At 39.5% G+C, this 12,771-nt stretch overlaps 1 protein-coding gene across 2 annotated transcripts in view; it reads left to right on the forward strand.

Annotated features, from left to right (window-relative positions):
- The window catches only part of LOC127430281 (lissencephaly-1 homolog A), a 55,832-nt gene that overhangs the window by 17,296 nt on the left and 25,765 nt on the right, over positions 1 to 12,771 (forward strand). For both annotated transcript variants that reach the window (XM_051679985.1, XM_051679987.1), the window contains 3 exons: positions 9,778 to 9,862; positions 12,137 to 12,211; positions 12,422 to 12,628. In XM_051679985.1, coding sequence (XP_051535945.1) covers positions 9,778 to 9,862; positions 12,137 to 12,211; positions 12,422 to 12,628 — 367 coding nt within the window. The remainder of the gene's footprint in view (positions 1 to 9,777; positions 9,863 to 12,136; positions 12,212 to 12,421; positions 12,629 to 12,771) is intronic.

Here is a 12,771-nt window from a genome sequence, read left to right on the forward strand (position 1 = left end):
TATGTCATTGCCAAGGTGGTCTGAGTGGGTTTTTTTTGGGGGGGGGGGTAGTTAATAGGTGGTTGCTTAAAGCTGATGTAACTTTTTCTGTGTTAAAATGCTTTCTCCTATCCCAACTTAATATGCAGAGGCAACTAGGTCATTTATAGGTTAATTTTCTTAAACTCGAAGCTTTTTGTTTTTGTGGCGTTATGAAAATTGCTTTGTTTGTTTTGAGCAACCCACTTAGACCAACACCAACAATGCTACTCAACCAATGGCATTAGATAGGGGGACTGTCTCTTTGTTTGACAAATGGCAGACTGGGGGATTTTTCTGAAAGCTGTTTTGAAAACAAAGTTTATTTTTGCAATTCCTTTTGGTGACGCCTTAACCAGTGCCACACTAGCAGACTCCAAGCCTCAATTTTGGCTGAGGGTGTCAAGCTGTTCTGCCACTGTCCAAAGAGAGAAGTGATCATGAAGAATGACCCATATCTAACATAGCAGCCAAAAGGCTATATCCATGTTTTGAGGAATTTCAATAACAAGCTGACCTACAGATTTCTTCTCCGTCTAGGATTAAGGTGTTGATCCTAATGCGATTGCCGCGTTCATATACGGTATGACTATATGAATCATACCAAGAGAGAAAATGCACCAGCTTTTGAAACAAATTCTCCAAAAGAGCCAGTTGTGCGATTCATGGAGTAACTAAAAAAAGGCAAGGAAAACGCTTGGTGACAGAATCATTATGGATTACAATCAGCGATGGCAATGATATGCAGCTGAATGCGATTAAAACGTTCAGATCAGCTTGACCTCTTGTCAGTTATTCAGGAAAAGAATCTCATTGGTCAGTTGATGAGGACACAAACATCCCGCTGTGAGACGCTAATGCACACGCTTCATCTCCCTCTGCCTGGCCACCGATTATGTTAATGAAGTTCACACCTGAAAATCATTGGAAAAATTGGTTAGTGTGATGCCGGCTTTACTGGTCTAAATCTGAAGAGCCCACTCATAAGTCTTTGATATTTTGGTCCCTAGATATTACTCTGGTCCCTCCAGTGCAAGTTTGTGGAATATTTTTCACCCAATTGAATGTTCGCAAAAATAGTATGTTTGAGCGCATAAGGCCAAAGTGTAGTTGCTCAATGTAATGGCATATGGACAAATTAAGTGTGAGCCTTATTCATAGAAACACTCTTTCATTTTTAATAGGAATGACAAGAAGGCTGTGAGGAATACACTCTCTTCAATGTGTTTTACTGTTGTTTAAAGTGTTTTGTATTGCTCTGCTGATGAAACATAAAAAAAAAAAAAAACATCTTTCCAAGAAATTTCATTAGACAAAAAACTATAAAACACGAGTTGTGGGGAAATTGGATGTGAATCGAGGAGCTTTATAAAGTGAATGCCATTAAATAAACTAAGTCTATCTCTTACAGCCTCGTTTACATTCATTAAAAAAAAAATGAAATGCGGTGCAACAGCGAAAAAATGGTTTATACCCTAGCCTTTTGAAAAGTAATAGCTCAGCGAGTATTGACGCTGACTACCACCCCTGGAGTCGCGAGTTCGAATCCAGGGCGTGCTGAGTGTATCCAGCTAGGTCTCCTAAGCAACCAAATTGGCCCGGTTGCTAGGGAGGGTAGAGTCACATGGGGTAGCCTCCTCGTGGTCGCTATAATGTGGTTCTTGCTCTCGGTGGGACACGTGGTGATTTGTGCGTGGATGCCGCGGAGAATAGCGTGAAGCCTCCACACGTGCTATGTCTCCGCGGTAACGCGCTCGACAAGCCACGTGATGAGATGCGCGGATTTACGGTCTCAGACATGGAGGCAACTGAGATTCGTCCTATGCCACCCAGATTGAGGTGAGTCACTACGCCACCATGAGGACTTAGAGCGCATTGGGAATTGGGCATTCCAAATTGGGGAGAAAAGGGGAGGAAGAAAAAAGACACCACTCTCCTCAAGCGGCACGAGTTGCTGTATTATACTGTACATGTCTGCAGCACAAGCAGTTTTGGATTTGAAGTTGTGCGGCCGAGTTTAATAATTTTTTGAACCCTCTTCATCTAATTATTATAAATGCACTGAAGTTCGGCCAAAAATGCAGTTTTCTGTTTTCGTCCAAAAGAGAAAACGGGCTGAAAATGTGAACCTGCCCATCCTGCTCTCTAGATATCTGTATCGGCATCAGTCATTACTAACCCCATGTTTAACAACGACTACACATAATGTTTTGTATTTCTTTGGATTGAAACACAGCCTTTTCATTTTTCCTTATGTAACAACATCAACCTTTAAATGTTCCTGCAGCATTGTTTCATTAAAGGTATAGTTCACCCAAAAATTAAAATTCTCCTTTTCTCAACCTCATGTCATCCCAGATGTGTATAACTTTCTTTTTTCTGCAGAACAGAAATTAAGATTTTTAGAAGAATATCTCCGCTCTGTTAGTCATCACAATGCAAGTGAATGGTGACCAGAACTCAGAAGGCCCTAAAAGACCATAAAGGCAGCATAAAAGTAATCCATATGACTCCAGTGGTTAAATCCATATCTTCTGAAGCAATATAATAGGTGTGGTTGGGAAACGGATCAATATTTAAGTCCTTTTTTTTTTGTAAATGTACACTTTCACTTTTACATTTAGCCACCGACTGGTTGGGGCTGGTCAAAGGTAGAGATTTATAGTAATAAAAAAAAAAGGACATAGGTATTTATGTATAATATCGCTTCTGAAGACGTGCTGTGTCTGAAATCGCTCACTTGTCTGTGAGTGCCTTGTATCAGGCAAGGAGTGAACGAAATGAGTGAGTGAATTCAGATGCTGACGTAAACATGGAGCGTCGGAGAGAGCGGGAAAGAGCACTGGAGATGACGCAGAAACAACTTCGACACATTTGTACATTTTTCTTGCATTATTCTTATATACAATAAATCTTCATTCTGTTTGTCAAGTTTAACCTAATATATATTTTCATAATTATTAAAATATTAATACTGCTAAAAACTGTCAACAAGAATAAAAACATTTGTACAAGCATACATTATTGTATTTATTTGTATTATTTTACCATCTTGACACTCTCATCCAAACTCAGCAGCATTTCTGAGCACCAAGAAGATGTGACGTGCGCAGAGTGCCCTCATGTGACTGTAATACAGTACTAAAGTTATTAATAACATCCATTGATTATTAGACCAATACGTACATGCGATAACCAAATATTTGAATAATTTCCACTGTGCGCAGTCTTCTGAGTTAACTATCACCTCAGTGAATTGGTGAAGAAAGAAATTACTTTTAAAGTCCTCCCCGTGTTATATTATGGGCAAGTTGGAGTCGGAGACTCTAAATCAGATTGCATTGTGGGTAAGAATGAATGAACAAATGTAGGGATCGAGATGTAGGTGAACTAATTCGGACACTACTACAAAATGGCCAACACCTAAAAATAGTGCACTATATAGTGGATGGGATGATTTCGGACACAGCAAAGGATTTAACCACTGGAGTCTTATGGATTGCTTTTATGCTGCCTTTGTGTCCTTTTTGGGCCTTCTGAGTTCTAGTTAATATTCACTTGCATTGTGAGGACCAACAGAGCTAAAATATTCTTCTAAAAATCTTTGTGTTCTGCAGAAGAAAGTAAGTCATACACTTGGGGGATCGCAGTAAATGATGAGAGAATTTAAATTTTGGGGTGAACTACCACTTTTGATTTCAGAAAGTTCCCCATTCATATTACTGCATTGTGTGACCTATACACTGGGCTTTTTGGGTACAGATAAAGGTCAGAATGTTTGATATGTTGTTAAAATGCACATCATAGAGAATTAATTTGCTCTGGTCAGAAGTTGAATGAAAGGATTTGTGTAACTGGCTGTTACTGGAAACCAGTGTAAATTCAACTTTACTGCTCAGTATGAGTTAAAAACAGTATGTGTGTGCTTACTCAGCAGCGCCACAGCAACCTCTGCTCAGATGCCTTTTGTCAGAGAATAATCAGCTCTCCTGTAGAATCCCTGGATGGTGCTCCAGAGAGAAAGTGCTGGCTCTGATGAAAGCCTTTTTCTGCCAGCCATGTTGTTTCATGTGAAGGCTAGCTGCAGGCGAGATCAATCTACTTTGCCTCTGTTTGTACAAAGGTCACCATCTTCCAAGCTCTGCACAGGGACTCATGATGCAGTCCTGTGATGCCTTGCTCTGATGCATGATGGCAGCTGTATAATAAGCAAACCAAATCCACATGCCAGAGGCAATCATAAAACAAGGTGTACCCATAGGGGCCCAATGGAGTCTGATAAGGCTGTGTTTTGGTGTTTGGTTACTGAGAAGAGATGCTCTGGGTGTGTGTAATCCAGATGGGAGGGGTGCGGGATGCTGCCTTGCTGGCAGTGGTGATGTGGATGCGGAAGCAAGCACATAGAGGATATGATGTGAGAGCGAGATGACGCTCTTCCACAAAGAATGAGGTAATGCAGTTTGTCTCTTCTCCTGCAGCCCACTCTCTTGTGTTCACTTACACCTCACACACTCTCAAGCACAAACACACAAAACTGCCACCGCCCTGCTTGGGATTTTAGTTTAATGCTCGTTGAGGACTTGATGGTGAGCTGCAGATTCCATGACTTAGTTCTGAAAACTACTGTACTGCCATTCCACGATGTACTATGAGAAAGATCCGGTGCTTGTTAAGACACAGATTTTCTCATAAAGGTGCCAAAAATATCTCGTTGGGTTCACACCCATTTTTGCTGTACAAAATACTATACAAAAAGGTATGTAATACGATATTGAGATTTAAATAGTCACCACAATATTCATTGATTTTCTAACATGTAAGAGGTCATTGTACTATAAAGACATACTGTAAGTTTCAGAACTCAAAACTTCCTCCTCACTGCAAAAAGAGCATTTTTTTAAACCAAGCTGCCTAAACGACTTGTTCTCTACTTCCATATTTTGATGTCACAATGTGGTAGATATTTGCATCTGACCGTCTCCACAACAATACTTAAACGCCTACTTCATCACTTCCTTATCCCCTCCCAACAGCAGTGAGCAGTGAGATGGCAATTAGAGAGCAGTTCAGTCAAGAGCAGATAGCCAATCACAACAGTGGGCGTTTACTGACAAGTCTTAAAGGAGAAACAGCACCAAACCAAGCGGTTCTGACAGAGGGTCAGAATGAGGGATGAAAATTATCATGTTTTACAAATATATTACTTTCTGTGCAAACAATTTTAATTATATAATAATTGAACTTCAAACATATTAAAATAAAAAAAGCCATGCCATGATGACCCCTTTAACTGAACTTAAGGAAATTCTGTAAATGCGTGCACAAATAAAAAAATATTGATACAAAGATCTAAAGTATATTGATGCAATATCATGAGGAAAATAAGTATGATAAATCAGTACATTTTAGTTTTGACACAGCCCTACATAATTTGATACCAGATAGAATTTTGACGTGACTGGAAACGTTAGCATTGTCATCACAGTTATAGACATTGACTGTCTCAAAACATATGAGCTGCCTACCAAGACACAGCTTTTGGTTAGTTTGAGGAAGCCCTCTCATTATGAAGAGTCCGGGGATGAAGTGAGTGTCTTCAGCATCTCTGCCCACTCATGATCATTTCTGCTTCTCTCCCTGCTCCTCAGTTTCCATGAATACCCACCCAGCTAAGAGCATTCATTTGTTTGTTCACAGTGTTTTCTTTTCCTTGCTGTCCTTGGTACATCTCGTACTTACCAGTTTTGGAAAGCTGGAGGGGCTTGTGTACCTCCTTCTGCATAAGAGTTTAGTACCATTTATTTATTTTTTTATTGTGGCAAAGAAGCATTGTTGAGCTGCATCTCTGGCAAGGTATCGAACGTATCCTACTCTGCAAAGACAACAAAGCTGTCAAGACACCTATACAGAAGACACCCTCCAGCATCAAGCAATGTGTAGAGTAGTCCCGCCACCTGTCACATGAGAGATAACGTTGTGCTGACCTTGATTAAATCATAGCACCCTCATGGTCACAGTCTGCAGTAAATCTGGTGGTAGAGCTCTGTCATTTCACTGTCTGCTCCTAAGTAAACTGGCCAGGGTTCACTCCACCATACACAGAGCCAGCTGTGCTCTGACAGCTGCCTCATATAATCAAATAATTTATCTCTAACCGTGCCACACCCAGAGGTTTCCTCTGCTTGTGTTTGCTGTTGGTCTCTTTGTTGTCTTTCCTGTAGATATTATTAATCTGGTTATCCATCTTGATTTCAGTCTTATCTTGATTTTAAGTGTATATACACACAATGCGGCTGTTTTGCTGAAGCAGCATTTCCATATTGGACTTCTTGTTTCCACACAAATGGATCTTTCTGGCATCACAATGCCAGGAAGATTTGAACAGCAGAGTGACGTCTCAGACAGCCGTCTTTATCTTCACTATCACCACCATCAGTTGAATGTCTTTCGCTCGCCACAGTCTTGCTGACTTCTCAGTAGCTCACTGAATGTGTTAAAAACAGAGGTGGAGGCTTGATTCTGAGACATACAGTTGAAGTCAGAAGTTTACATACACCTTAGCCAAATACATTTAAACTCAGTTTTTCACAATTCCTGACATTTAATCGTAGAAACCATTCCCTGTCTTAGGTCAGTTAGGATCACTATTTTAAGAATGTGAAATGTCAGAATAATAGGAGAGAGAGATATATTTAAGCTTTTATTACTTTCATCACATTCCCAGTGGGTCAGAAGTTTACATACACTTATGTTAGTATTTGGTAGCATTGCCTTTTAAATTGTTTGTCAAATTGGGTCAAATTTTTGAATAGCCTTCCACAAGCTTCTCACAATAAGTTGCTGGAATTTTGGCCCATTCCTCCAGACAGAACGGGTGTACCAGAGTCAGGTTTGTAGGCCTCCTTGCTCGCACATGCTTTTTCAGTTCTGCCCACATATTTTCTGTCGGATTGAGGTCAGGACTTAGTGATGGCCTCTCCAATACTGTGACTTTGTCCTTAAACCATTTTGCCACAACTTTGAAGGTATGCTTGGGGTCATTGTCCATTTGGAAGACCCATTTGCGACCGAGCTTTAACTTCCTGGCTGATGACTTGATGTTGCTTCAATATATCCACCTAAATTTCCTTCCTCATGATGCCATCTATTTTGTGAAGTGCACCAGTCCCTCCTGCAGCAAAGCACCCCCATAACATGATGTTGCCACCCCCATGCTTCACTGTTGGGATGGTGTTCTTCAGCTTGAAAGCCTCACCCTTTTTCCTCCAAACATAATAATGGTCATTATGGCCAAACAGTTTAATTTGTGTTTCATTAGACCAGAGGGCATTTCTCCAAAAAGTAAGATCTTTGTCCCCATGTGCACTTGCAAACTGTAGTCTGGCTTTTTTACGGCGGTTTTGGAGCAGTGTCTTCTTCCTTGCTGAGCAGCCTTTCAGGTTATGTCGATATAGGACTCGTTTTACTGTGGATATAGATACTTGTCTACCTGTTTCCTCCAGCATCTTCACAAGGTCCTTTGCTGTTGTTCTGGGATTGATTTGCACTTTTCGCTCCAAACTACGTTCATCTCTAGGAGACAGAATGCGTCTCCTTCCTGAGCGGTATGATGGCTGTGTGGTCCCATGGTGTTTATACTTGCGTACTGTTGTTTGTACAGATGAATGTGGTACCTTCGGGCGTTTGGAAATTGCTCCCAAGGATGAACTAGACTTGTGGAGGTCCACAACCTTTTTTTTTTCTGAGGTCTTGGCTGATTTCTTTTGATTTTCCCATGATGTCAAGCAAAGAGGCACTGAGTTTGAAGGTAGGCCTTAAAATACATCCACAGGTACACCTCCAATTCAGTACACCTCCTATCAGAAGCTAATTGTCTAAAGGCTTAACATAATTTTCTGGAATTTTCAAAGCTGCTTAAGTCACAGTTAACTTAGTGTATGTAAACTTCTGACCCACTTGAATTGTGATATAGTCAATTAAAAGTGAAACAATCTGTCTGTAAACAATTGTTGGAAAAAGTACTCATCATGCACAACGTAGATGTCCTAAACGACTTGCCAAAACTATAGTTTTCTAATATGAAATCTGTGGAGTGGTTAAAAAATTAGTTTTAATGACTTCAACCTAAGTGTATGTAAACTTCTGACTTCAATTGTATTCCTTCCCTGTTAAAGTAGAAATTGTTAGTAAATTTATTCTTTGCAAATCTGCACACATTTTGTTTTGGCTGTAAACATGAGTGATGATTTCACTAACACATTAGATTGATAAAATAGCACATCTTTGCTGCAGTCAAAGGCATGGAGATTAAAAAAAAAAAATTACGAGGAGAAACTCATTTTGACAACATGCTTGATTGTAACATCTCACTGATGGCAGATGTCCAAATACAAAATAAATGTTTGCATTTAGCTCATTCTGGTATATATTGTTTCCCCCCGAAATCTCACTACTGGTACATTCTCTCACTCCCTTTACAAAAATGTTATACAGTACTGTGCAAAAGTTTTAGGCACTTGTGAAAAATGTTGCAAAGTGAGGATGTCTTCAAAAATAATGCCATAAATAGTTTTCATTTATCACTTAATGTCATACAAAGTCTATTAAACATAAAAAAGCTAAATCAATATTTGGTGTGGCCACTTTTGCCTTTAAAACAGCCCCAATTCTCCTAGGTACACCTGGACACAGTTTTTCTTGGTTGTTGGCAGATAGGATGTACCAAGCTTCTTGGAGAATTCGCCTCAGTTCTTCTATTTCGGCTGTCTCAATTGCTTCTGTCTCTTTATGTAATCTCAGACTGACACGATGTTCTGTGGGGGCAATGCCATTTTTTGCAGAGCGCCCTGTTCTTCTAATCTTTTCTATTTGCAAAGGTAATGTTTGGGAGTCTCAAATGTATTTTTCCTATTGATGCACTAAAGCTGAAGATATAAATAACCATCTTAAGACAAATGTTTTTGTGAAACATCTTAAGAGCCTAAAACTTTTGCACAGTACTGTATCTGAAAAACTTTGTGAAAAAACAAATACTGATGATTTCAATTTGGCTTTTGCTGTAGTTTTGATATTTGACCCAGTGGTAATTGGAAAAACTGCCTTCATAAATGTCTCTTTAAAGTGGTAGCTCACTCCATAATGAAAAATCTGTCGTTAACTCACACTTATGTAATTCTAAACCCATATGACTTTCTTTCTTCCATGGAACATAAAAGGAGATTTTGGGTAGAATGTTAGCCTCATTCACAATTCAGATTCATTGCATGAAAAAATAAAAGTTGTTGCGGTAAAGTTAATCGTGACTTAGACCAACATTTTTCCTAACATCTCCTTTGTGTTCCACAGAAGAAAGCAGGTCATATGGGTTTGGAACTACATGAGGGTTATTACATTTATTTGTGAAGTAAATGTAGAAGTAAATGATGATAGATGTTTATTTGTATTTATTGGTGAACTATTTATTTAACTAAAGATCTTTTTAAGGCATATATTTAAGCCAGTAATTACATTTGTTTGAAATGTTTGAAAATGTTTTTTCCTCCCTTTGCCTTATCAAACCTAATTCAACATTTATCCCAAACTGTTTTCCATGAGCAAATGTATTTTGAAATTCCAATGTACCGAATGCCTGTGAATGTATGCTCAGACACGCATGTTTTTTCCTATGTTTCAAAAGCTTTTACCAAAGCTCTTTTCTTAATCCACAGTCATAAAGCCTAGTTATCAAGAGAACTAATTAGGCTTCTTTTTGTTTTTCAGAAACCGAGCAATAGCTGATTACCTACGTTCCAATGGATATGAAGAGGCATATTCAGTTTTCAAAAAGGAGGCGGAATTAGACATGGTGAGTGTGGGAACCCCCTCCCTTTAAACACCAGCCAGTGTTTTTTAATTTTTTTTTATTTTATATAAGTGTTTCATGTTTAATTGGCACCTCTGTATGAGGTTGTGACTGACGGCACACGTGCTGAATTAAAGCACTGCAGATATAAGTATGATGTGTGGCAGATGTAAAGCTCCATTCTCCCTGTTGTCTCACTGATGCTTTTTACTGACAGAGAGACATTATGAATAGTTTTTCTCTATTATCAAAGGGGTGAAAACAGAAAACTGAAAATTCAGCAGAAAACGCCTTGGCATAAGATGCCGTCTGGCTTTAATCTGGAAATGTGAGAGCTATTTGGTGCACACAGAAGCTGTTGTTAGAAAACACTCCTGGTTATACAGAAGATAATCATTTATGTCCTTAGAGGGAAGAAAGAGGATTAATTATTGATCAGATTTGTGGATCGAGGTGGTCTGTGGGTAATGACGTGGGGCTAAAAGCTCACTTCAGTTACCTAAAAAGCTATTAACACAGGTTTGTTTAGCAGAAAAGACCTCGGTTAAGTTGTTCTAAGAGGTGGCAGGGAATTGTGACTTTAGGCATATCTGTTGGTGGCAAGTGGCTGTTAGAAGGCTATAGTGAGCTGATGGACTGTCAGACTGCAGTGATTAGAGGCTGGCACTGCCGATGGAGCTGGTATTTAGCCATTGGCTGCCACATATGGCGGATGGTCCAGGCAGATGGTGGATCAGACCTCGGCAGAGGCTCGAAATGCCCCTCTCCCTCAGAGACTCATGGCACGACCCCTCTCACTCCACTTCTTTTCATAGAGACGGCGCCTGTTCTGTTCTGCAGAACACTGATATTTTAACAGAGACTTTCATTAGCTTTTTTGCTTTCTCTTTGTCTGTCATGTCCTTTCATTTTATCACTCTTAAGATTTGGGAGCAGTCCTATGCTTTTGCATACTTGATGGTAGACAGTTGTATCACGGTTCTGCACTGAGCAAAACAGAACTGTAACTCTCGAGGCTATGTTCTCTCTTGTGAAGTGAAACCATAGCTTTTTTTCAAAACATAGTGAGCTGCCTTGGTGTCTACTGCCTACATAGGTAACCCCATAAGTGACCAATTTGTAATGCTCTAAATAGATAGCTACTAGGGCTCGGTGAAATGTAAAAAATATTTTAGGGATAAATGCCTTAAAAAATATTGCGATATCCGATTACATTGTCAAACCCCACTTTTTTCAAGACTATAAACTATCAGAACTATTTGACCAATGCTGAATTCACTTTCAAAAAACAAGCTTTTGAACATCTTAACTTTTAAATATTTTAAATCTAACCCTCTTTACCTCAGATCGCATTTGCTGAGAAAGGGGGGATTAGGGACATCTGGCAGGCGAAAGGTACACAATTAGTGATATACACTCATTTCTGTATGGAAACGGCTTAAGCGCAGAGTTCTTTTGCGCTAAACCAAAACGTATGTGACAGTGTTGTTTTTTTTGTTTTTTTAAGCATGACGTCATCAGGCGCACCATTTTTATCGATAAAAGACCATTTGAAAGGAAACAGGCAGAAGACGGCAAATTTGTTACGCATTTTCACTTTGTCAATAACAAAACAGCGCTAAAAGTGGATGGACACTAGCTTAGGGAGTGTGTATTAAGCTACCCTTTGCCCTTAAAAAAACATTTAATAAATGGGACCATAATCTATTTTCGCTGGCGAAGACATTGGTAGTATTATAGTTATTCTTGTTGGTGCTTTTTGGTGTCCAGATTTCTTGTTCCTTTTGATGCTAAACATTTGTTGATAGGATAGATCTAGTAATTTTCTGACATTGGAGCATGGCCGGGTCTAAGAGGGGGCTAGGGGGACATTTTCCATGGGCCCTCACAGAAACCTCTCACACCCCTTCCCGGTCCAATGAAGAAACAACCGCTTGCCCACCCTAAAGATGAATCTTACTGGCTCTGCATTGGAGATTGTTTATATCTCAAACTAAGATCTGAATGACTTCTAGAAATCTGTAGATTGGAGTTGGTGCCAGGCACCCTGAAGTTAATTTTTCACAGTGCAGTGTTTGTGTAATTGTAATCTTGGTAAGCTCTCTTTGTCTGCAGGAGATTAACCCATGTGAAGGGATTTAGAGGGAATATACACTTGCCACTGAGGTGATAGGTGTATGCCTTCTGTTTTGCTGTAGGCTGTACGTAATTCTTGTGTTTTTGTTAATACCGCATGTTCTGCTAAGGTGTAATGTTTCTTCCATCTTTTGTCACCAGAATGAGGAATTGGATAAGAAGTATGCAGGCCTTTTGGAAAAGAAATGGACTTCTGTCATCAGATTACAGAAAAAGGTTTGTGCATTTCATATTTAATGCAAATCCTATTAAGGAACATGGAGGCGACCTTGACTCATTGACTTCATACTCATAAATGTGAAATTAAAGGGTTAAGATACACTCCCTTTACTGTGCCTTTGTGCAACAACCACAAAAAAAATTTCAATGCTTTGTTTATTTGAAGTGTGTAACTGTTTTTTTTTTTCACATTGTACCTCCTGCCAGGTGATGGAATTAGAATCTAAACTGAATGAGGCAAAAGAAGAGATTACTTTAGGTGGGCCAATTGGACAGAAGCGAGACCCCAAAGAATGGATCCCCCGTCCCCCTGAGCGATACGCCCTGAGTGGCCACAGGAGTCCTGTCACCAGAGTCATTTTCCATCCTGTCTTCAGTGTCATAGTCTCTGCCTCAGAGGATGCAACAATAAAGGTGAGTTAGTCTTCTATATCTACGGTGGTGTTATCAAGCTCTGTGTCTGCATGGTGTAGATCTCACACCTCAAAAATGTGTTTTTAGAGTTTTAATCATTTTCTTTTTTACTCTGATTTACTATTTTAGCATTTTTTTTTTTT

The sequence above is a fragment of the Myxocyprinus asiaticus genome, chromosome 39, assembly GCF_019703515.2.
Source record: "Myxocyprinus asiaticus isolate MX2 ecotype Aquarium Trade chromosome 39, UBuf_Myxa_2, whole genome shotgun sequence".
NCBI lineage: Eukaryota > Metazoa > Chordata > Actinopteri > Cypriniformes > Catostomidae > Myxocyprinus > Myxocyprinus asiaticus.